The sequence below is a fragment of the Ailuropoda melanoleuca genome, chromosome 9, assembly GCF_002007445.2.
Source record: "Ailuropoda melanoleuca isolate Jingjing chromosome 9, ASM200744v2, whole genome shotgun sequence".
Classification (NCBI taxonomy): Eukaryota; Metazoa; Chordata; class Mammalia; order Carnivora; family Ursidae; genus Ailuropoda; species Ailuropoda melanoleuca.
Genome location: NC_048226.1, coordinates 60225793 through 60252697, shown reverse-complemented (window position 1 = coordinate 60252697; position 26905 = coordinate 60225793). Strand labels below are relative to the sequence as shown.

General features: G+C 38.5%; 1 protein-coding gene and 1 long non-coding RNA gene across 2 annotated transcripts in view; one reads left to right on the top strand and one right to left on the bottom strand.

The window, feature by feature from the left end:
- LRRC69 (leucine rich repeat containing 69) overlaps nucleotides 1–19794 on the bottom strand; it is a 94058-nt gene extending 74264 nt beyond the window's left edge. The window contains exon 1 of the mRNA XM_034668294.1: nucleotides 19612–19794. Coding sequence (XP_034524185.1) covers nucleotides 19612–19794 — 183 coding nt within the window. The remainder of the gene's footprint in view (nucleotides 1–19611) is intronic.
- LOC117803768 lies at nucleotides 14540–25298 on the top strand. Its single transcript, XR_004627839.1, has 3 exons — nucleotides 14540–14805; nucleotides 16925–17075; nucleotides 24560–25298. It is a non-coding gene; the product is annotated as an uncharacterized LOC117803768 (long non-coding RNA).
- Nucleotides 25299–26905: the final 1607 nt, after the last annotated feature.

Sequence of the window (26905 nt, the reverse complement as noted above, 5' to 3'; positions counted from 1 at the left end):
TACTCACAACCAGGGATTTAATCAATACGGATATATGTAAGATGCCTGAACTAGAATTTAAAACAATGATTATAAGGATACTAGCTGGTCTTGAAAAAGGCATAGAAGACTCTAGAGAATCACTTACTGTAGAGATAAAAGAACTAAAATGTAGTCAGGCTAAAATTAAAAATGCTGCTACCAAGATGCTGTCCCAAGCAGAGGCCATAAAAACAAGGATGAACAAATTAGAAGAGCGAATCAGTGATACAAAAGATAATTATGGAAAATAGTGAAGCTGAAAAGAAGAGGGAAAGAAAACAATTAGATCATGAAGGTAGACTTAGAGAACTCAGCAATTCCGTAAAGTGAAATTATATCCATGTTATAGGAGTTCCAGAAGAAGGAGAGCAGGAAAAGGGGGCAGAAGGTTTATTTGAACAAATTATAGCTAAGAACTTCCCTAATCTGGGTAAGGAAACAGGCATTCAAGTCCAGGAGGCACAGAGAACTCTCCTCAAAATCAACAAAAATAAGTCAACACCACAACATATTATAGTGAAATTTGCAAATTACAAAGATAAAGAGAAAGTCCTGAAAGTAGCTTGGGGCAAGAGGTCCTTAACCTACAAGGGTAGACACATAAGTCTGGTAGCAGACTTATTCACAGAGCCTAGCAGGCCAGAAGGGACTAGCATGATATAGTCAACGTGCTAAATGGGAAAAATATGCAGTCGAGAATACTTTAGCCAGCAAGGTTGTCATTCAGAATAGAAGGAAAGATAAAGAGTTTGCAAGACAAACAGAGACTAAAGGAATTTGTGAACACTAAACACCAGCCCTGCAAGAAATATTAAAGGGGAAACTTTGAGTGGAAAGAGAGTCCAAAAGTAACAAAGACTATAGAAGGTGACAGGGACAATCTACAGGATTAGTGACTTTACAAGTAATACAAAGGCACTAAATTCATATCTTTCAATAATTACTCTGAATGTAAATGGACTAAATGCTCCTCCAATCAAAAGACATAAGGTAGCAGAATGGATGAAAAAAAAACCAAGACCCAATGATACAAGAGACTTACAAGAGACTCTTTTTAGACCTAAAGAACCTCCAGATAGAAAGTGAGGGGGTGGAGAACCATTTATCATGCTAATGGACATCAAAAGAAACCTGGCATAGCCATCCTTATATCAGACAAACTAGATTTTAAACCAAAGACTGTAATAAGAGATGAAGAAGGACACTATATCACAATAAAGGGGTCCATCCAACAAGAAGAACTAACAATTGTAAATATTTAAGCCGCTAACTTGGGAGTAGCTCAATATAAAAATCAATTATAACAAACTTAAAGAAACTCATTGGAAATAATACAATAATAGTAAGGGACTGCAACACCCCACTCACAGCAATGGACAGATCATCTAAGCAGATCAACAAGGAAACAAGAGCTTTGAATGACACAATGGACCAGATGGGCTTCACAGATACATTCAGAGCATTTCATCCTAAGGCAGCAGAAAACACATTCTTTTCGAGTGCACGTAGAACATTCGCCAGAATAGATTACATACTGGGTCACAAATCAGGTTTCAGCTGGTACAAAAAGACTGGGATCATACCGTGCATATTTTCAGACCACAATGCTATGAAACTTGAAGTCAACCACAAGAAAAAATTTGGAAGGACCACAAATATATGGAAGTTAAAGAACATCCTACTAAAGAATGAATGGGTCAGTCAGGAAATTTAAAAAGAATTTTAAAAATACATGGAAACATGAAAATAAAACAGTTCAAAACCTTTAGGATGCAGCAAAGGTGGTCCTAAGAGGGAAGTATATAGCAATACAGGTCTTCCTCAAAAAGCAAGAGAAGTGTCAAATAAACAACCTAACCTTATACCTAAAGGAGCTGGAAAAAGAATAGCAAATAAAGCCTAAATCCAGCAGGAGAAGAGAAATAATAAAGATTAGAACAAAAATCGATATAGAAAAAAAACAAACAGCAGAACAGATAAATAAAACTAGGGGCTTGTTCTTTGAAAGAATTAACAAGATTGATAAAGCCCTAGCCAGACTTATCAAAAAGAAGAAAGAAAGGACCCAAATATATAAAATCATGAATAAAAGAGGAGAGATCATGGCACCTGGGTGGCACAGCGGTTAAGCATCTGCCTTCGGCTCAGGGCTTGATCCCGGCGTTCCGGGATCGAGCCCCACATCAGGCTCCTCTGCTGTGAGCCTGCTTCTTCCTCTCCCACTCCCCCTGCTTGTGTTCCCTCTCTCGCTGTCTCTCTCTGTCGAATGAATAAATAAATAAATAAAATCTTTAGAAAAAAAAAAAGAGGAGAGATCACAACCAACACCACAGAAATACAAACAATTATAAGAGAATATTATGAAAAATTATATGCCAACAAATTGGACAATCTGGAAGAAATGGATGAATTCCTAGAAACATATAAACTACCAAAACTGAAACAGGAAAAAATAGAAAATCTGAACAGATGCATAACCAGCAAAGAAATTGAATTAGTAATCAAAAATCTTCCAACAAACAAGAGTACAGGGACAGATGGCTTCCCAGGGGAATTCTACCAAACATTTAAAGAATTAATACCTATTCTTCTGAAAGTGTTCTGAAAAATGGACAGAAAACTTCCAAACTCATTCTATGAGGCCAGCATTACCTTGATCTTAAAACCAAAGACTCCACTAAAAAAAGAATATTATAGACCAATATCCCTGATAAACATGGATGTAAAAATTTTCAACAGGATACTAGCTAATCAGATCCAACAGTACATTAAAAGATTATTCACCACAACCAAGTGGGATTTATTCCTGGGCTGCAGAGTGGTTCAACACCCACAAATCAATCAACATGATACACCACATTAATAAAAGAAAAGAACCATATGATTCTCTCAATAGATGCAGAAAAAGCGTTTGACAGAGTACAGCATCCATTCTTGATTAAAAACAACAACAACAACAAAAAAAAAACCTTCCGCAAAGTAGGGATAGAGGGAATATGCTTCAACATCATAAAGGCCAGATATGAAAGACCCACAGCTAATATCATCCTCAACAGGGAAAAACTGAGAGCTTTTCCCCTAAGGTCAGGAACATGACAGGGATGTCCATTCTCACCACTGTTGTTCAACATAGTACTGGAAGTCCTAGCCTTAGCAATTAGACAACAAGCAGAAATAAAAGGCATCTAAATCAGCAAAGAAGAAGTCAAACTTTCACTCTTTGAAGATGACATGATACTCCATGTAGAGAACCTGAAAGACTCCATCAAAAAATTGCTAGAGGGGCGCCTGGGTGGCACAGCGGTTAAGCGTCTGCCTTCGGCTCAGGGTGTGATCCCAGCATTATGGGATCGAGCCCCACATCAGGCTCCTCTGCTATGAGCCTGCTTCTTCCTCTCCCACTCCCCCTGTTTGTGTTCCCTCTCTCGCTGACTGTCTCTATCTCTGTCAGATAAATAAATAAAAAATCTTAAAAAAAAAAATAAAAATAAATAAAAATAAAAATAAAAAAAAAATTGCTAGAATGGATACATGAATTCAGCAAAGTTGCAGGATATAAAATCAATGCACAGAAATCTGTTGCATTTCTATACACTAACAATGAAGCAATGGAATGAGAAATCAAGGAATTGATCCCATTTACAATTGCACCAAAAACCGTAAGATACCTAGGAATAAACTTAACCAAACAGGTAAAGGATCTGTACTCTAAAAACTATAGAACACTTATGAAAGAAATTGAGGAAGACACAAAAATGGAAAAATATTCCATGCTCATGGATTGAAAGAATAAATATTGTTAAAATATCTGTGCTACCCAAAGCATTACACATTCAATGCAATCATTATCAAAGTACCACCAGCATTTTTTACAGAGCTGGAAGAAACAATTCTAAAATTTGTATGGAACCAGAAAACACCCCAAATAGCCAAAGTAATATTGAAAAAGAAAACCAAAGCTGGAGGCATCACAATTCCAGACTTCAAACTGTATTACAAAGCTGTAATCATCAAGACAGTATGTACTAGCACAAAAACAGACACCTGGATCAATGGCACAGAATAGAGAACCCAAAAATGGACCTTCAACTCTGTGGTCAACTAGTCTTCGACAAAGCAGGAAGGAATATCCAGTGGAAAAAAGACAGTCTCTTCAACAAATGGTGTTGGGAAAATTGGACAGCCACATGCAGAAGAATGAAACTGGACCATTTCCTTACACCATACACAAAAAGTAAGTTCAAAATGGATGAAAGACCTAAATGTGAGACAGGAAGCCATCAAAATCCTAGAGAACACAGGCAGCAACCTCTGTGACTCAGCCATAGCAACTTCTTGCTAGATACATCTCCGAAGGCAAGGAATGCAAAGGCAAAAATGAACTGTTGGGACTGCATCAGAATAAAAAGCTTTTGCACAGCAAAGGAAACAGTGAACAAAACTAAAAGGCAACCTACAGAATGGGAGAAGATATTTGCAAATGACATATCAGATATAGGGCTAGTATCCAAAATCTATAAAGAACTTATCAAACTCACCACCCAAAAAAAAAAAAAAGTCAAGAAATGGGCAGAAGACGTAAATAGATATTTTTCCAGCAAAGACATATAAAGAGCTAACAGACACATGAAAAAATGCTCAACATCACTCGTCATCAGGGAAATTTGTAATCAAAACCACAATGAGATACCACCTCACACCAGTCAGAATGGTTAAAATTAACCACTCAGGAAACAACAGATGTTGGTGAGGATACAGGGAAAAGGAAACCCTCTTACACTGTTGGTGGGAATGCAAACTGGTGCAGTCACTCTGGAAAACAGTATGGAGGTTCCTCAAAAAGTTAAAACTACCCATGACCCAGTAATTGCACTACCAGGCATTCATACAAAGGACACAAAACAGTAATTCAAAGGGACCCATGCACCCCAATGTTTATAGCAGCAATGTCCATGACAGCCAAAATACAGAAAGAACCCAGATGCCCATTGACAGACAAATGGATAAAGAAGATGTGGTATATATATACATACAATGGAATATTACTCAGCCATCAAAAAATAATGAAATCTTGCTATTTGCAATGACGTGGATGGAACTAGAGGGTATTATGCTAAGCGAAGTCAGTCAGTCAGAGAAAGATAAATACCATATGATTTCACTCATATGTGAATTTATTTTTTCAAGATTTTATTTATTTATTTGAGAGAGACAGAGCAAGAGTGCACACACAAGTGGGGGGAGGGGCAGAGAGAGAAGCAGACTCCTCAATGAGGGGGCAGCCCAACTTGGATCTTGACCCCGGGACTCTGGGGTCATGACCTGAGCAGAAGGCAGACACTTAACAGTCTGAGCCACCCAGGTGCCCCCATATTGGCATTTAAGAAACAAAACAGATGAACATAGGGGAAGGGAAGGAAAAATAAAGTAAAAACAGAGAAGGAGGCAAACCATAAGAAACTCTTAACTCTAGAGAATAAACTGAGCATTGCTGGGCGGGGGAGTGGAGGGGTGGATGGGGTAATTGGGTGGTGGGCATTAAGGGGGGTAATTGGGTGATGGGCATTAAGGAGGGTACTTGATATAATGAACACTGGATATTATATGCAACTGATGAATCACTAAATTCTACCCCTGAAACTAATAATACACTGTATGTTAACTAAACTTAAATTAAAAAAGAAAAAAGTGAATGAATGTCTAAAAAATAAGAAAATAAGAAAAACATTAGGTAGCATTAAGTGCTCTGTAGATAATAAAAGAATGAAGGAATAGTGATTGGTTGATCAGGAAAGCTTGTCTTAGAAGTTGTTATTTAAATTGAGATCTGAATGATGATAAGAAAAAAGAAATGGCCAAAATAAAAACCCCAAAACAGGAATATTCTTGGCATAGTTAAGGAACCAAGAGAAGTGGTTGACGTGGCTGAGTGTAATGGGTAAACCCAGCAAAACATGAGGTTGCAAAGGTATACTTGGGCCAGACTGTACATGGTTTTGTAAACCAGGGTGAAGGGTTGGGATTTTGCTCTAAGTGAAGTGAGAAATGACTGTAGGGTTTTGAACAAATGTAGTATTAATTGGTGTATGTCTTAACAGGAGCTCTCTGACAGCTGTATGCAGAATAGTCTTCAGGGGAGCAAGAGATAAAGAGCAGAGATAGCACACTCTTCAGAGGCATGACTGCAGTAGTCAGGCTGAGAAATGAGGATGGTTTGGGCTAGAATGGTGGTGATGGAGATGGAAAGAAGTGGATGAGTGTGAGATATGCTCTGGAAGTAGGGCCAGAGTCCTGTGAGATGTAAGTGAAAGAGAGGAATTATGGATAGAATCAAGCTTTTGAGCATTAACACCTGAGATGAGGACAAGTAGGACAAGGGCAGGTTGGGGGAAGGACAGGGAACCAAGAGATCTGTTTTATCCATATTAAAATTAAGATGCCTTTTAGACCTTAAAGTAGAAATATCAAGTAGGCAGTTGTAAATGCAAATCAAAACTTTCTAACATGGTCAAGACCAGAGGGTTAAATTTGAGCCTTCACCAAGTAAAAGGTATCTTGTGCGATTGTAAGAGATCACCAAGAGTGAGAGCGTGAAGAGAGGATTGAGCCTAGCAGAGAAGGAATGGCCAGGGAGGTAAATAGGGAGGGTAGGACACCTGCAGCATCTGGTGTGGCAGATCTCCTTTATTGAGGCAGTGCTCAATCCTCAGGAACTGGACTTCTCCTGCTGAGGACTTTTTACTGCATCCTTCTCTGAAGAATTTCCCGTGGCTAATGGGAGATGCATTACCTGGAGATGCCTGGAAGGTTATGCCTCTACTCCATCTTCTCAGGGTGGCCTATATCCCATAATGAATGCAGGGATGCAACATATAGTCCCTTTGCCTCTGTGGTGCAAGGCATGTTCCAGAACTCTGATGCGATAAAGCTAAGGGTAAATGTCTCCTGAAATCAGATCTTAACCTTGATTCTTTCCCTGCTCTGTTCTGCTTCCTCACACTTTTTATAGGTTTCTTCTGAGAGCACAACCTCAATAAATTACAAAAATGTATGACTTAGGTACTCCAAGATACATACTGTTACAGAAGCTAAGAGGAAAGAAAAGAAAAAGAAAGCTATTTTTATTTATTTTTTAAATATTTTTTTATTATATTATGTTAGTCACCATACAGTACATCCCTGGCTTTTGATGTAAAGTTCAATGATTCATTAGTTGTGTATAACACCCATGGCACCATGCAATACGTGCCCTCCTTACTACCCATCACCAGCCTATCCCATTCCCCCCACCCCCCTCCTCTGAAGCCCTCAGTTTCTTTCTCAGAGTCCATAGTCTCTCATGCAAAGCTATTTTTAAAAAGAAAATGCAGGCCACATCGCAGGGGAAAGTTAAGGAGAATAAAAGCAGAAATAAAACCACTGGATTTAGCAACATGAAAATCATTAGTGACCTTGCCAATAGGGGTGAAGTGTTGGGGAAGAAACTCTGAAGTGGGCTGTAGAGAAAATGTAAAAAAGTGAAGATAATGGGTAATAGACAATTCTTTTAAGAACTTTTGCTATGACGGGATCTTAGAAAATTAGCAGGCGGCTGGAGGGTTTTTCTTTGAAGATAAAAGACAGTACAGCTTACTTACATGCTGTTGGAAATAATTTGCAGAGAACGAGAAACTAATGATGTACGCAGAGGGATCATTTCAGAATCAAAATCCTTTAGCAAATGAGAGAGGATACGATCTAAAGTATAAGTGGGTGCTGGCTCTGCATAAGAGCAGGGACTCTTCACTGAGGTTGGAGGAAGGAAGGTGAAGAGAGTACATGCAGATCAGGGCTGTGGATGGATTTGGTGATAGAAAGATGAGGGAGTTCCTGACTGAAAGTACCTGTTTTACTTTTCAATGAAATATGAAACAAAAACATCGCTTGGAGGAGTAGATGTTCAAGTTTTGAGGCAATGTAATTTTGATGTGCAATCCGGACAAATGTGGTAGGGTGCTGACAGCCACAGCTGGTTTTCTGATTGAACAGCTCCAAAGAAGATGTTATAAAATGGATAGATGACCCAGGAAAAGGCACCTGCTTTGGATGACACATTAAATACATGGCCCTTTGGCTAGAAAAGGCTACCACGTGAAATTTCGAGCTCAACACCAAGACTATGACATATAGAAGGTGGAGAGGGCTCAACTGAAAATCTCAGGATTTAAAGGATTCTAAAGTTACAACTAATATGAAGTGACTGGATCCAGAATTATTCTTGATAAAGTAGGGTAACTAAAAAAGATTCTTTCTGACCTTTAAATTAATAAAGGTAACTTAAAGACTGTGTGGTTATACTCTGTCATTATAGCAAATATGTCAGTTTCAGCCTAGATTACATAAATTACATAGAAGTTCCAGAGACATTATAACAAGCACTAAATTTCCTTTGAGAAATACCTCAAGACCCAACTTAAATGTTGTATTAATTCAGTCATATTTATTAAATGTGTATTATGTGCATGGTATTCTGAATGCTAGAGTGACAAAGACACCCGCTCTCATAGTGCTTACATTTTGGGAGGTGAGACAGACAAAAAATAAGTAAACAAGTAATTTCTGTTAGTGTTAAGTGCTTCACATAAAGGAAAAAAAACAGGTTAATGGATTGGAAAGTAACTCAAGGTTTGGGCATCTGGGTGGCACATTTGGTTAAGCATCTGACTTTTGGTTTCAGCTCAGGTCTAATCTGAAGGTCCTGAGACTGAGCCCCATGTCAGGTCCTACACTCAGTGTGGAGTCTGATTTCTCTCTCCTTCTGCCCCACCCCCATGCTCATGCACTCTCTCTCTCTCTCTCTCTCTCTTAAATAAATAAATAAATCTAAAAAAGGAAGGGAGGGAGGGAGGAAGGAAAGGAGAAAGGAAGGGAGGAAGGGAGTCAGGCAGGCAGGCAGGAAGGAACTCAAGGCCAGATTGGGTCATTAGAGAAGACCTCTCTGAGAAGGTGATGTTCGAGGTGAGCTAATTGGGATGCCTTGACAAGTTGTTTGAGGTGAACTATTTGAGATGCCTTGACAAGGTTGTTCAAATGGTATTCCATTCACAAAGGGTTTCAAAAATACCAGGCATCCAGAAAGAGCACATGCGGTGTTTCACTAGTAACACTCTATGGTTATGGATAGTTTCTAAGGGAGGCCTCTAGTCATTTAAGAGACAGCTACTGAATAGGTTTGAAGCTTCTGTTACTTCAATAATTATCTATAATCAAGTATCTGTTGGCATATTCAGAATATAACTCATCTGTCCTTTGGAAACTAGCATATTGCCATAGATCGAAAGACACCATCTCTACAAAATGGCTTCTCATGGTCCCACAACCAGGGAATTATAGCATCTTAAAATCAGGAAGAACTTTTATAAGTCACCAAGTGCAACATATAAAATGCAAACAGGCAACTGTATACTTTCCTCATGTACGCACTCAGTAATGGGTAGCTCTTTTATTTCTTAGGAAGCGTCATTTACTTATTTATTTAACATTTTTTATTTGCCAGGCTCTCTGTAACTTCTATCTAATTCTTCCCATAAAAAAATAGCTTTATTCCCCCTCCTCTCTGCCACATAATAATATTTCAAATATTTGAAGATTGCTATCATATTCCCTCTGAATTTGTTCCATTCTTCCTTAACCATTTCCCTCAGGATATAATTTCCAGACCTCTTACTGTCCTGGTCACTCTCTCATTTTTATAAGCACGCCTCCCTGGAAACATGGCGCCTAGGGTGAGACAGGAAATGTGATCTCATAGCATAGATGCTGGTGAGACCACAAAATCTCCCTCAGGCAGATGACTGCGCTTCTATTAATGCAGCCCAACATGGCATGCACTCTTTCAGCAGCAGGGCACATTGTTGTTGCATAATTGATTTTGTGTGTGGCCATCAAAAACCCACTGCCAAAGAGATAACTGTGAAGGAGATAACCCACATCCTGGACTTGTGCAATTGAATTCTTTTCTTAAATGTAGGAATTTACAGCTATCTCTGCAAAAAAATGCATCTTGGTGGTTTTGGCTCAAAAGACCTCTCAAGTGAATGTGATGTTGTCACTCTAAATTCAAAGTCTAAAACTGGACAGTGTCAGTGGGCATACTAGATCTGTTTTTCCCATCCCCACTTTGGTGCCCACCGTTCTTGTAATCCTCTCACCTATCATGACCAAACTTCGGAATCGCCTAGAACTTATTTTTTCTCTCTCTACACCCAAATTCAATCAGTCACCATTCCTATTCTCAAAATTCCTTTTAGATGCATCTTTTTCAGCTGTATCTCATCTTATTCACCCTAAAACTGGTAATCATTACTGCCTGCCTGTAGCATTACATGGCCAAAGAATGTAAAGAATGGGATGTGTATAATGGGTATTTAAATTCCCTTTATCCAATCCTACTACATTATAAATAAACAGCTGCTGAAATAACTAGTCCACGAGGACTTGCCCTACCCAATAATGTCCTAAATGTTTTCAATATCCCTATAACATTTTCTGCATCTTGGTATACTTGTCCCAAACAGTGTCTGTCTGTCCCAACTTTTCCTAAATTTGATTTGATTTATTTGATAGGCCTATTCATACCTCTAAGTTACAGCCAACCTGTGGCCCACCTTGAAAGAGATGGATGTGTTTCCTCTTACAAATCTTGGATGTGAGGTATGCATCTCAGTGTCACTAATGCCTTTGGATTATGGCATCCAGGTTTAATGTGTAGCAATCTTTGTATAAATAGGAGAGAAGAGGCCAAGAAATTTGAGAAGAAAAAGTACTGATTAATTTACTAATGATAATCCTAATGACTAACATTTAAATAGAATTTTATATGTGCCTAACACTGTGCCAGGCAGCCTTGTACATTCCTCATGTGGACCTCACAATATCCCTGATTTTACAGAAGTGGGATCTCACATCCAGGCTATGATTTATGGTGAAATAACATAGCTTCACTCTATAGCCTATATTCTTCACTTGTACCTTACACTGTCTACAGTAATGTGCTGCCTATTTTTAAAACAAACTTACTGTCATTCAGAATGATCATGCATATGCGCATACATGCACATACATACATTGATTCACACACACACAATGGAATTGTCTTGTATGCAGTACATAGAATTCTCATTTAAAATATTCTTTTGGTGTTCACACACTTTAGTCAGTATTGCACAGTAGGCAAAGCACAAGACTTGGAGACCATCTCCCCTGCAATGTACTAGTGTGTGATTTCAGGCAAGTCAAATTCCTAAGTGTCACTTTCTTTTCTTTTTTCTTTTTTTCTTTCTTTCTTTCTTTCTTTCTTTCTTTCTTTCTTTCTTTCTTTCTTTCTTTTTTTTTTTTTTTTTTTTTTTTTTTTTTTTTTTTTTTTTTTTTTTTTGTAAGGGAGATAGGGTGCCTGGCTGGCTCAGTCAGTAGAGCAGGCAACTCTTGACCTTAGGGTTGTAAATTCAAGCCCTGTGTTGGAGGTAGAGATTACTTTAAAAATATGGGCATACTAGTGTCTACTTTTCAGGGCTGTCGTAAGGATTAGAGACAATACCATAAAGTGCCTGGAAAATAGCAGATATTATGAAATGCTAATTATAATCCTTTAAATCCAGAAGAAGACCATAGTACAAAAAGGTTGGACATGCATGGTGGTAGAAATTCAATAGGTGGTTCATATATATATGTTGACACTTCCATTCAGTTTTCAAATTTTCATTTTTTAAAATTTCTTCAAATTTTTATTTAAATTCTAGTTAGTTAACATAGAGCATAATATTGGTTTCAGGAGTAGAATTTAGCGGTTCATCATTTACATACAACGCATTGCTCACCGTAACAAGTGCCCTCCTTAATACCCATCGCCCTAGCCCATCCCCCCACCCACCTCCCTCCATCAACCCTTACCTTGTTCTCTATCATTAAGAGTCCATGGTTAAAATTGTTTTCTTAATGATTTCTAACTCATTGTTTCAATGATTTCTAAGTTCAAAGCCACTTTTTCAAATTGAAATATAATTGACATCTATAACATCTTGTGAGTTTAAGGTGTACAACGTGTTGATTTGATGCATATGTATACTGCAGTATGGTTACCACCATAGCTCTAGCTGGCACCTCTATCACGTCACATAATTATCATCTCTTTTTTTGTATTAGGAACGATGAAGATCTAGTCTCTTAGCAACTTTGTACTTTTTAATACAGTTATTACTGACTGTAATCACTATGCCGTTCAGGACTTACTTATCTATAGTTACTGGTTTGTACCTTTAAACAAGGTACCCCCAATTCCCCCACCCCCCAGCCTCTGGTAACCACCATTCTGTTCTCTCACAGCCACTTTTCAATGATATTTACAGAGAAAAGAAAAATGTTGGCCACAGAATAATGACTTTCTGTTAACTTATTAATTTTTCTGGTAAATTTTTTTTATTGTTTCTAGTGTTTCAGGATTCTGTTTCCATTAAACCATCACTTTACCTTAGTACTCCAGTTATTATAATAGGTTTCTGTATTTACTGCTCCCCCTTGGCATATACCTTCTTCTCCAGGAAGCCACCTTCCTTTTGTAGTTACGTGGCCCTGTGTACTTTCCATGACCAATTATTATCTTATGCTTCGTATTGTAGTGATTCATGTATGTATCTTACCTCTACTACTAAGTTGGTCTATGTGATTCATCTACCATTCAAAGAACAGTGTCTGGAACATAATAGCTGCTCAATAAACATTAGTTGCCTACTGCCTCTTTAGATCATTTCTGCAAGCTAATGGTTCACACTGTGAAATACTCATTGTGGCTCCACATCATTTTTTTTTTTTAATTAAGTATCTATTGAGTGCAGTCAGCTCCAATCTTCCCAGCTTGATTTACTTCCTTCTAAGTGTCTACATGCTTTCCTTATTCTCACTGCTCATTCTCACTAACCCCTATACTCAGTTCAGACTAGAGCCTGCCTATCACGTGTATGCCTAGAACTTGCACCAGACAACCTCTCCTGACATTTAGTTATGCTGTGCTTGTAGCCATTAATTGCCACTGGAAAATTTTGTGCCATTTATTGTCTTTCAGTTGCTTGTTTGATTTTTAAAAGGAGATCTATGACTAACTTAGATGAAAACATTTTTAAAAGTGTAAAAAAAAAATGTTTTCAGGGGCACCTGGGTGGTGTGGTCAGTTAAGCCTCCTACTCTTGGTTTCTGCTCGGTCATGATCTCAGGGTGGAGATCTCAGGGTCATGAGATTGAGCCTGGGTCCCTCATGCTCAATGCAGAGTCTGTTCAAGATTCTCTCTCCCTCTTTTTCTGCCCCTCCCTTCCTCTAAAAATAAATAAATAAATCTTAAAAAAAAAGTGTTCAAATGTCCATTTTATCTGGACATCTTTTTTAACTAAATCATGCTTTGGTGATACCATTTTGGAATAAGCTATTAGATCATTTGCCTATAACATATATATGCATATGTTTTAACTAGTACGTGACCATTAGACCTAAAATTCTTTTAGGACAGTGAATATTCCCATTCACTCAACCTAAATAATACATAATGTCAGGTTCTGTAACGTATTAGTAAAAATAGCTGAATCAAATTAATGAGAGAAGACTAACAGGATTTTTACATTTTTTAATTAGCATGTATATGACCAAGGTATATCAGGGAGGGTAGCATTATGGCTCACTCTGCTGATTCTTGTAAATGTCTTTTTAATTTTTCTTTAAGGAATCTGTGGCATCTTTAAAACCACAGCTTAATACAATTGCCAAATGCTTCCTCTAAGTCCAGCTATTCCTGACTTCGTTTATTTGAATAATTTTGCAAATTTCAAAACTATTATTTAATTTTGCATCACTTCTTAATATATAAAGTCAGATTTCTCAAAACAATTGTAATTTCTTTGGAAAGAGAGGCAAAGTTTCCAAAGTCCAGCACGGCCTTTAATCTCTAGAGATCCCTTCAGCCTTTAAACACTGTCCTCTTAGACCCCAACATGAAACCCAGCGTCATGGAATTGGCAAGTCCTACTCACTCAGTATGAGAACGATTCTCTGATTGGCATTCACAGTAAAATCAGGAACAAAGCACTACCGGTTAGCATCCTGTCAGAAGCTTTTTAAGAATACAGAAGAAACAAGAGTTTCAAATTATCAGAAAAGAAGAATTACAACACAAAACTGACATCCAATTAGAATGTAAAACCTGCAGTGTTTGGAAGAAGGAAGCATTTGGATGCTTGAGTGAAGGTATGGACTAAGATTTTCTGAGTAAGCAGGATGTTAAGGCATTCTATACAAGGTGGTGTTGACAGCAACCTTAGGGACTAAGAGTAATGAAGCATGTTTTAGAGATGAGGCAAGCGGGGCATAGAGAGATAATGTGAGCTGTTTCCTATCACCCAGCCAGCAAGTGAGAGAAGAGGGTTGAGCCTCTTCCAGACACCCGACTGCCAGCTAGTGGAGAAAGCTGCAGTTCCAGAAAGGGTGCAAGGGGCTTAATACAGGCTTGGGCAGAGAAGCAGAGGCAAAGGAAGAATAAAGGAGCTTGGAGAGAAGGAACTCCCTCAGTGCATCTGTACCTGGACAGGATACAGTAAAGCAGGAGAATAAATCCCTGTTTGATAGGAAAACCAGGCTTAGAAAACAGAGGCATTACTTGATGGAGGAAGAAGAGATTTCCAGTGGTAAGAACAGAAGAAAGGATAGTACGGCTGACAAACAGGACAGATGACATCAGTTCCCTGCTGTCCCTCGAGGCTGCTAGAGTGAGACCCGGAACACCCAAGGAGGGAGGGAGGGAAGTGTTTGCATGCGCTGTGCCTCTTGTGTTCCTCTGTGTAACTCATCCTCCAGATCTTCACTCCGTTGCACTTCTCAGGACCACCTTCTCTGACCTCTCTGACTAGAGATGCTCATAGCACAGTATAATTCTCCTTCATGGCACTTTTCACAATTGTAATTTTACATCTATCTGTGTATTTGATTGCCTTTCCCCACCAAACCTGAGAATAGGGATACATGGATATTTTTGTTCTTTTTTATATTGTCAAAATCTAGCAGAGTGCCTCATCCACGGCATGGACACATAACTATTTGCTGAACATGGGAAGAAAGAACGGATGGATGGATGGAAGAAAGGAAGGAAGCAAGGGAGAGGGGAAGAAAGGAAGTTGATTATGTTAGGGGTCATCGAGAAGGACAGTAAAAATAAGAAATACAATAACAAACTACAAACGACCCAACTCTGCTTAGGGTGAGCCTTATTTACTGTCAAGTGTTTACAGTCAAATAAAAAATTCTGGTAGACCGTGTCTTATTTCCAGGCAGCCACACATATGAGCCTCATAAGGGGAATGTTGTTTTACTACCATTGGACCTTATGATGAGTGTCAACAATGCTACACACAATTGGAGATGAAGGTTATTTGTTTCTCTGGGGATTTTAAAACTATGGCTGATTTGCCTATGAAAGAACTTTGTTCCTAGATGGTGTCATAATTAAGATAATACTGTGTTTGGTTAAGCTGAACTCTGAAAATGGCTTCCACCCCATTCCACTCAAGTCCACATTATATGGTTTACTAGGTGCCAGGCACTAGGGACAAGATAAGGTCTCCGCCCTCAAGAGTTAAAAAGTGCTCCTTTGAACATTGTTGCTACCCCAGCCCTGCATCAGTCACAGACCAACAGCACTCACCATAAATTACAGGGCATTAACTCATTTTTTTTCATGTCATTAGAAGTGATTAACATTTCCCTAAATTTCACTAGTCAAATAAGCAAAGAAAGAAGGGTTAGGATCTATATTTTCTGAAGAACCTCCTTCTGTTTTCCACTTGTTGCCAGTTGCACTATGATGGTAATACTAATCGTAGTAGCAACTATAACTTTGAAAAGTTCCTCTGTGCCAGGCATTGAACTTTACATATGTTAACATTTAACTTAATCCTCAAACAAGAAGATAGGGTCCATGTGTTTTTTGCATTTGTATCCTTGGGACCAGCACAGGCACAGGAAGATGAACGGTAAATGTTTGTTAAAAGAATGCATATGTAAACAAACCTTAAGTGGGGAACAATCCATGCAGCATTCAAACCTGCTCTCTTTAGACAACCCAGTTTTTGTTTTTAGGAACTACAAGTTGAAATACCACACCCTGGTAACTTTCATACTAAGTATATAACTAAAGAAACAGAGCAGAAAGCAACCTAGAAAGAGCCCTCATTTTATAGACGTATTCACTGGTTGAGTGACCTTGACAAGTGACTTAACCTCTTACTGAACCATACATACATTTTATTAAAAATAGGAGGGTAGTAACTCCCTTGAAAATGAACAGAATTCCTAGCATTGTGCCTGGCTCTCAAGAAATGATTGATGTTGTTATTCTATTTGATACCATTTTATGAATGCTGAAATCTAAAAGTATTATTTTTACTTTAGCAACTTAAAAAAATCAAGACTATTTCAATATTTTGTAGAAAATATGACCAAAATCAGAATATTAGGGCAAACCACACTTCCTACAATGATTTTAAAAAAGCCTGGTCCAAAAGGCAAGCACAGTATAGACCCCCAAAAAATGTGGTAGGAGGATACTTTTAATAATTACTCATAAAAGGTAGGATTTGAAGCAATGCAAGAAAGAGTTCAAACGAACTTACGAAAAGTACATTCAGGGGTTTTATAGAAAAAGGTTAGAATAAGAACGGTGACCTTAGACATGCATATCACCAGGTTATAAAGACCACAAAGATGCTTCGCGGCTTAGATCATCCCCCGACATTTCAGCAGGAATGCCGCAGCCTGCCTTCTCTACTATCTTCTCCTTAGTACTGATCACTGCCTCACATCCTGTTTGTTTTGCTTGTTGGCTTCTTACAGCTCTACTGGCTGGAACCGAAGCTCCATGAAGGCAGGGATTTTCATCTGTTGCTGACTCACCAGTTCCTGGTGCCTGAGACACAAATGTGCACGTGGAGTAAATGAATGCAGAAATTGAGACCCAGGGGGATGAAGCCCTTTTATTTAGCAGGTATGTGGCTGAACCAGTTAAGATACCCAGGTTTCCCAAATGTTCCTCCAGGGCGAGCAGCCCCACTTACTTCTCTCATTTCTGGAACAATCATCGGTCCTTTCTGTTAGAAACTATGGGAATGACTGTGCAGTATTTCTGAACTGTATTAACAATCTATATCTTTTGAAGGCTTCTAGCACATTTTATTCAAGCTGCGTCTAGAACACCCATAAAAAGGGAAGATTGACTTGTTTCAAAATTCCACCACTGGGGAGACTCTATATGAGAAAAATTGCTAGTTCATGAACAGCCAAACAATAATGCCATTAGCCTGAATCTGACTTGTAAAATGCTTTAAAGGTAGACCATAAGAAACCTACTTTCTAAATCAATTGAATTCTTTAAAAGTAAGGGCTGAGCTTAGCCAGCTCCCTATTTAAGGAAATGGAGAAGTCAAAATTTAGGGTTTCTCATAAATAGAAGGATAGGGAGGAAAGTACTGGGGGAGCCACAAGAAGAAGACAAAGTAATGATAATCAGACTCAGGCTTTTTTCCCTGAAGAAATATATTTTACAGTCTGTAATTTTTTTTACTAAACAGCTATTGACCAAACATGAAGAAAAAATACATATTTTCAGACATGCAAGAGTTAAAAAAACTGAACTACCACATACCCAGACTAGGATGGTATCTGGAGACTTACTCTTACAAAATAAGAAAAGAAACCAAGAAAGAGGAAAATATGGGCCAGAGGAAACAATGGGTCCAATTCAGGAGAGCTGCCCTAGCCTGACAGTATAGAGCAAACCTACATAGTAATCAGCTTAGGCTGGGGCAAGAGGATGAAGGCCCCTGGGGGGAAGTCACTCAGGGAAAAAGCACATTTAATAAAATATACCATAATAAAGTTTGAAATAAAATGAGGCCATGACAAAGGCAAAAGACACAAGAATAAAAGAAAGGCAACTGGAAACTCCAAGGGAACAGAAATGGTATATGAGGAAGAAAATATAATCATGATACATTCATTCACTCAGCATGAATGATATTTAATTAATGTTATACATTTTAGAATTCCCCAAGAGACAAAATTTTTAACCACAGTTATAACTGAATATAGTGTAAATGGTATACATCTTATAAAAGTAACAAGTTTAAAATTTTTGGTGAGGAGAGGGGAGGAGAGCTGAAGGTGGATTAGAGATGCTGACGTGGTCATCTTACAAAGTGAGGACTGAAAAGACTGTAATTGGGAAGAGAAGAAATGAAGGTGTAGTAATAGTAAGTTTAAAATTCTACGGAGAAACTAATTATATTAATAGTATTTGGAAGAATAAAGAAGAGTGATATCTACAATGGACAAATCAAGGGAAAAAAGATGAGTGAAAAATGTTTTTATATGGAGATCAGGTTTGGGGGTGAGGGAGAATGGAACAGAAGATAATAGCTTTTTTATAAGTCTTTTGTAGTATTTGATTTTCTTAAAACAATGCACTGTGTTACTTTAATGGAAAAAAATCAAGTAGGGGGAGAATATCAGCTCATGGCTCAGTCAAATCCTAAATCATAGAGTTTTGCATAGAAACTCATCTGTCCTATTGGAAAATTGAAATCTTTGTCCTGTAACCATATATGCACCTTTGAAATTACCATTAAAGGGAGGAGTTTGTGAGTATTGCCCTATTTTTTTAAAAGACTTGGCCACAGATTACAAATTCTAAAAGGAAATGAGGTAGGTGAAGATAAGAAAATAGTTTTTGTTTTTGTTTTGGTTTTGGTTTTGGTAACTCCGAACTCAAAACTAATGAACTGCTATGATTTTACTGTTTATAGGTTCTTTCAGTGCTTGGTGACAGTTTAGAAATGAATACAAAGAAAACTGCAAAGTTAATATCCCTTGTCTTCTCCCAACCTCAAGATTTTTAGCAGCTGAGGTTTTACATTGTTGGGCAGAAATGCTTAACACAAGCATCTGGGATTCATTCATGTCAACTGTTGCTCTTTAAGAAGGGTATTCTTTGTTTAAAATACTAACCTTCTTTTAAAGACTGCTTCAGAAGAAATGAATGTTTCCTCCTTCCCATTCCCTGCCAACACTCCCATTTCAAAGTTCAGCCTGCTCTAGGAAATTGAAAAGGAACCCCCTTGCTACATCCAAAAAGTCTCTTCATCCCATATGCAAAGCTTCAGGATAGTCTCCAGGGTGAATAGCATCTCCAGGATCCTCAATCCCACTTCCAGATGGAGCCCTCAAGGTAGACAAGCAGATCCAGGCTCTCAACCCTTTTCCAGATGACAGCCTCCAGAAAGATCAGTGTGGCAGAGACCTAATCCTCTGATTCCAGATGTGCACATGAATAAATTGAAACATCTTCTCCCCTACCATATGTGTAATCTCCTAAGGGAGAAAGCTTTTAGATGCCTCTCCAAAAACACTCCATAGTAGGTCTCCCAGGAGCTAAGTCTCCAGAAATCAAAGCCTTATTTTTCTCTCATCTCTTTTCTCTCTTCCTATTTTCCAACCTCAATCCAAAATGATATGCTATTCCTTACCTGGGTCAAGGTGCTTATCTCAGGGCACACCTTGGAGATTCGGTTATTCTGAAGAACTAGAGTCTTCAGGCCAGGCAATTTATCTAATGTTGAGGGCATCTTCGTTATCTTCTTCCCATTCAAGGTAACGATCTTAGTGTTTTCACCACCCTTCAATGCTCTTACTAACAACCTTTCAGTCATGGGCTTAAAAGAGAAAGAGAAGAGGGAGAAAGTAATCACTAGGGATTAAGTTCCTTATTGTGCATCTTTAGAACCTCTAATTACAGAATTTGTGTGTCATGGAAACAAAAACATTCTGAGATCTACCATGTTGAAGACAGGAGGCATCAGAGTGTTTCCTGTGAAAAAGGTTGGGAGAGGAAATAGCTGATTCCAGATTTGAAGCAGGAAATGTACAAGAGGAGCCTAGGATATCTTATGCCAGAGACTCTTATACCAGACACATGGAAGTTATCAGACTAATGAGATCACTCATCAAAAGGAACCAACTTCTAAAGGTTCCCATTGGTCTAAAATGGGAAACTTGAGGATCAGAAAGAATAATCTAGAGTGAAACATGTGAAAATACATTAAAATCTAAGCGTTCATAATGGTATTTTATTTATTTATATTTTTTTAATCCTTTGAGACTTTATTGAACTGCTACAGTATATCATTAGTTTTTGATGTAGTGTTCCATGATTCATTGTTTGCTATAACACCCAGTGTTCCATGCAATACGTGCCCTCCTTAATACCCATCCCTGGGCTAGCCCATCCCCCCACCCGCCTCCCCTCTAAAGCCCTCAGTTTGTTTTCCAGAGTCCATAGTCTCTCATGGTTCATTTCCCCTTCTGTTCCTAATGGTATTTTAAAAATAAAAGAAACTCATTGATTACAAAGGGATTGCTAAGGAACTCATAAGTCTGAAAATTAATAAACGAAAAAAAATGGAGCATGTATTCTGCTTTTCCAGTACAAGTGCATTTTAGTGTAACTTAAGGGTTAATAAAGTTCCTATTCAAAGAAAAAAATAAAAGCTAATAAATGAGGAAGGAAAAATAGATTTAGAAAAATCACCATTTTTTAAAGTCCTAATGAAATAGTGGATCTCACAAAAATCATAATTGAATGCTAAGAGCATTAGATAAGAGGTTGATGAGAACTTTACAAGTAAGGAATCAGGCTAATAACTTAAACCCTTAATCAGTTTTAGCATCATTAAAATTGAGACTGCCACATGTTATAAGTCTCATGATGTGATGCAATAAAAAGTACACAGCACCACTTCTGAAATATTCTTGCCTAAAAATTGAATCTGAACCTAATCATGTATGCAGATCTAACTGCCATTTACAGAAAGTATGAGGACTAGAGAACAAGCTAAATTCATCTCAGGGAAGCAGTGAGCCAAATCCAGAACATGAGAAATTCTGCGGAACAAATGATATAAGGTTCAACCAACAAATCAATAGCATTAATAAAAAGGAGGAGAAACAGGAAATAAATGAGATAACAGAAATTACAGCCAAGTGCAATGTGTGGACTTGTTTGGATCCTGATTTGAATTAAAGTGTTTTGGAATCAATTGGGGAAATACGATCATGGGCAGGGTATTAGATGATAGGAATTGCTAATTCTCTTATGTGTGATAATGGTGTGCTGGTAGTGTTTTTTAAAATGTACTTAACATCTTGAAATGCATCTGAAATTTGCAGGTGAAATGACATGATATCTTGAATTTTCTTTAAAACAACTGGGGGGAGGGGAGTGAGTAGAGAAACATCAAACTTATTGATGCTCAGTAATGGGTATATATGGGCTCATTATATTTTTCTCATTATTCAAATAAAAGATTAGGACAAAGACAAAAATAACAGGAATGGGAGGAGTTGAAACCAGTGGTATTTGATTACTATTAGAACTCCATATGACTGTTTCCTTTGCTGTGCAGAACCTTTTATGGGTGTTATATGCAACCAATGAATCATTGAACCCTACATCAAAAACTAATGATGTTCTTTTTTTTTTTTTTTTTTTTATTTATTTAACAGAGANACAGAGAGAGAGACAGCCAGCGAGAGAGGGAACACAAGCAGGGGGAATGGGAGAGGAAGAAGCAGGCCCCCGGGAGGCAGGGAGCCCGATGCGGGGCTCAATCCCAGGACCCTGGGATCACGCCCTGAGCTGAAGGCAAACGCTTAACGACTGAGCCACTCAGGCACCCCAAAAACTAATGATGTTCTATACAGTGGCTAACTGAACATAAAAAAAAAAAAAAGAACTCCATATGAGTCAATTTGAGGCTCGGAGGCATTTGGTATATATATTTATATATGTTTATATATATACAAAATATGTCATGTGTTTATATATGTGTGTGTGTGTGTGTGTGTGTGTGTGTGTGTGTGTGTGTGTATACACACACCTATTTTGGTTGTTGATTTCCAAAAAACCAAACACTATAAAATAAACTCTCCATTGAAAGTATTCAGAACACAATTCAATCCTTTCTTTGTAATTCACAAATCACTTTATTCATTTGTTCAACAAATGTTTAGGAGCACGGCTATGTATTCAACACTGTCTCAGGCACTGGGGAAAAAGAAGTGAAAAAAAAAAGAGAAATAAGTGAATCTAGTATGTTCGATGGCCTTAGGTAAGGGGAAAAAGAACAAAGCGAGGAAGGACAATCCAGAGTGTGGGAGTGGGGGAGTTTGCAACTCTAGATAGGATGTCCAGAGAAGGCCTCACTGAAAGTCTGCTTTCGAGAAAAGAGCTTTTCCAGTAAGAGGATAAAGTGAGTGTCAAAGTCCTAAAGAAATAATCGTTAAATTTATAAAGAGTTTTATATACATCGGTGTCATCATAATAGTAAAACAATAGGTGCTGGTTAATAGTAACTTCCAGTTGCTAGAATAAAATCATTTTTTGGCGAATTAATCACTGTGCTTTGTCTCAACTCCTCCAAACCTATCTTCCGGCTTCTTTATTTTGATACTGTTTTAGTTTCCTAAGAACAATCATGCTGTAACTATCTAAACAAACTGATCACAGGCTTTAAGAAAGAAATCTCATGGACACGCATCTCCTCTGAAGTAACTCTGTTGCAGCCAGTACCCCAAACCCTGGTGATTTGTTACTGCTGTAGAGAGGTAAACAGGCCACTACAAGCTATACTGCTTCATAATAATTTGCTTAACCTAGAAAGTCTGGTAAACATTCTTGACTCCTCCTTTTCTCTTACTTCCAACATGCAGTCAGTCCTACTAATAACACCTGTTCCAGTCATCTAGTGCTGGATAACAAGCCACTGTAAAACATGGCTTCAAACATTTATTTTATTCACAAATCTGCAAGATGGGCAGGGCTCAGTGGAGAAAGCTTGTCAGTGCTGCTCTTGTTGACAGCTAGGATAGCTCCAAGGCTAAGGTGGAAATCATCTAAAGGCTCATTCACTTATATCTGGTGGTAGGTGCGGAACCTTTGGGCAATCAGCCAGAACACCCTCATGCAGCCTATCCAAGGTGCCTTGAGTTTCCTCCCAACATGGTGGCTGAGTTCTAAGGGTGAGCATCCCCAAGAGAGAAAGTGAAGGCTGATGCTTAACGACTGAGCCACCCAGGTGCCCCATCCTTTCATTTTGTACTGTCACATTTGGGGGTGCCTGGGTAGCTCAATCAGTTAAACATCCAATTCTTGATTTTGACTCAGGTCGTTATCTCAAGGTCCTGGGATCCAGCCCCACATTGGGCTCCACACTCAGTGGGGAGTCTGCTTGAGGATCCTCCCTCTCCTTCTCCCCTGCCCCTCCCCACACTGTGTTCCCTCTCTCTCTAATAAATAATTTTTGTTCGAAACTGATACAGTCCCTTTTAAAACTTTGCAAGCTTGTCTTAAGTTTATAATTCACTCCAACAGACAAGTCACACCCAGAATGTCTTTGCTAGAGCTGTTCTCTATTTCAGGTTTCCATGTGAAACTACTATGGGACAATAGCCTTAAGAACTTGAGAAGCTCTCTCATCTGTTGACTAGAAAGCATCTTTCATCTTCCTGAGGTCTCAACAAAGGGTTTTACAGTCATGCCCATGGCTTCATCTTTAGACTTCATTTTCCTGACAGTTCCCTGATATGTTCTCTGTCTGGAACTCATTTAATTTTAGCATCATTTACTGTCTGGAGAGACTAAGAATAAGAAAATTTTATTTTTTAACCCCTCAAATTTGTGGCTCATTTACAATTCGTTTTCTTGCTTGCCTTTCTCCTCTTTTACCATAGGCAGCTAGAAAAATCTAGATAGCACCTTTAACATTTTTGTCTAGAAATCTCCTTAGGTAGGTCATCCAGTTGATGAGATACTTTTTATTTTCCGTGTTAATGCTGCTGACATCATTGCTTAACTTTCTGCTACTATGTAACATGAGTCACCTTTCTTCCAATAACCTAACAATAACATTTCCAATAACATTTTCCTCATATTCCTTTAAATCCTCACCAGCAGCCTCCTGGGGTGACGTCGGGCTCCTGCTAACAGGCTCTTCAAAACCCTTATAGGGGCTCCTGGGTGACTTGTTAAGCATCCGACTTCTTGACTTTGACTCAGGTCATGATCTCAGGGTCATGGGATCGAGCCCCGGGCTCCATCACGGAGTCTGCTTGAGATTCTCTCTCCTTCTCCCTCTACCTCTCCCCCTCACTCACACACACACTTCCTCCCTCTCTCTCTCTCTCTCAAATAAAAAAGATCTTAAAAAGGAAACAAAAATTAAAAGACCCTTCTAATTTAACCTGAGTCCCAAGCCCAAATCCCATTGCATGGCTTAGGTACTTTGGTATAGCAGCTAATTGTCTATCAGAGAAGACCAACAAGAGTCATAAAGACTTTGGCCTTAGGTAATTGTGGAAGCTGATTCAGCTGTCTATATAGGGCTATTGCTGATGTGTCTGGTGCTGTGCTTGCCCCAGGATTCAGAGACACCGAAGGAGAAGATCTGGCAGAAGTGGGAGATGCCGCAGGCTCCATGGCTAATTCACATCATGAAGTGAGCCAGCAGATCAACAATAGGACACTCGATGCCTTCACGCTAACTTTCCAAACTTCTGCTTGACTTGGGCCTTCCAAATATTGTGCAAAATGTCTCTGGTGGCCAGGACTGGGAAACTATACATGGAAGGGGATTCTGAGATATAGTCTAAGTTTAAATTGATCCAGTACAAATCCACCCTTCATACATATCTGCTTCTCTTTCCACTGCAATTACCACAGTCCAGTCTCATCATCTCTACCTGTATTACTGCCTGCCACCATTATATTCTCTGCCACTCTGCCATCACATACATTGTCACCACCTTTACTCATTTTATAATACATCTTACTCTATGGTAAATCTATAATAAAATCTTTCATTGGCCCCTCATTGCTTATAGTTAAAAGCCCAGCTATTGAGTTGGAATTAAAGTATCAGTCTAGCCCCAGCGTCATTGTATGTCATTCCCTTTCACAAACCTTCTATTCTGCCTCTAGAAGACCACTGTCTATTCATCAAAAGCATCAAATGTATTTAGTCCTTTGTTTATGCCATTCATTTTGCCTATTTTCCTTTGCCACCTGGCTGTACCTAATCCTTTGGAGAGTCTGCTCAAGTATTTCCTCCATCATTTTCCTTGCACCTGCCCTTCTCTCTGAGCAGAATTGCTTCCATGTTTGTTTCAAGGGGACTTGATACAGACTCTAATTTAGCACTTAATATTTTGTATTATTGTTCTTCTCATATATCTCCCTTGCTATACGTTTGAACTGCAATCTCTATCACCATGCTCGGCATAGAATTCAGTAAATGTTCATTAAATTAAAATGAATTTTATGCTAAAGGGTTGTCTTAAAGAGCACCTTATATAAAGTCTACTAGTAGCATAAATTAATGTTCATGAAAATATAGGAGAAAAGACATGTGAAGACACAGAAGTTTAAAATACTGAGTAATGATTTGTTAGGCACTAAGATGCTTAGTATACAATATGAATAACAGTCATTGTCTTCAAGGGGCGTAGAGTCTAGAGGGAAATTAGAAATGTAAATGGGTCATTCATTCATCATTTATTGTTTTCCAGTTTCATTGAGATATAACTGACATAAAATGTATAAGCTAAAGGTGTACAAAATAATGATTGAATATGTGTAAATGTGGCGAAATGAATACCACAATAATCAAATATTTATTAAGTGCACATAACGTGCTGGGAACCATTATAGCACTGAGGCACCTCGTGGGTTCAAGGACGATTTCCTGCTGTTGACTGCTGAGTCTAGTCGTAACAGGTTAAGAAGAATTAAGCAGTTGATGAAATAAATGTGAGGAGGTGGGGGATGAATTTAAATAAAAGGAGTGTGAGAAAAATGTTCATAGGCATGGAATACATGGGACCATGGGGAATAAAATAATTCTAGTGCATAAGTCTAAAGAAAGGAGAGGAAGAGATACTGGAGAGGTACACAGGACCAGTCATAAAGGACCCCCTTAAATGCCACGTTAAGGAGTGGGCTTCATCCCCTCCACCTGGTGAGCCACTGGAAAGTTTAGGTTAGGAGACAGTACTCAGATTTGCATTTCTGGCAGTTCACTTTGGCAGCATGAAGGAAGGGGGCATGTAAGGGAGTAGCTCTGTGGGCAGGGACAGCAATTACGACATTTTTGTACTATTCTAGGTAAGAGGAAAAAGGGACAGAGAAGAAATGATAGGGTAAAATGTGGGTAAGAGTGCCACTAGAACCTGATCTCATAGGTACATTAGATTAGGTGTGAACCACAATGTAGGGTGTGAAGTGGGGAAATGAGAGTGGGGTAATATTTGGTAGGGTGAGGCGGTGGCACAAATCCAGTTTATGAAGACATTAAAAACCTAGGAAGAAAAATGTAAAAAAGGGGATGGGGTTTACTATTTCATACTCTCGAGTTTTCACCTGCATCTTAAAGGTACTCCCTATAAACACACAGCTGAAAGGGCCTCTGAGTTTTGCTATATGGGTTGGCCTCATGGAATGTTGGCATCCAGAGCTTTCCCAGTAACCAGAAATCAATCTATTTGCAGGATAATTGAAAAATCACCAGTGTTTTGAGAACGCGTCATCCTGTGAACTCAGCACAAAACTAGGAACCTTAAATTGAATGTTAATCTAGAATGTGAAAGTGACTTATGTAAACTGCAAGTCAAACTGGCTTTATCTCTCTTCTCCTCAGTAAAATAACAAGAATACCAATCTATTGCACTGAGGTTATGTGGGAAATATCTAACTGATGATTATAAACTACT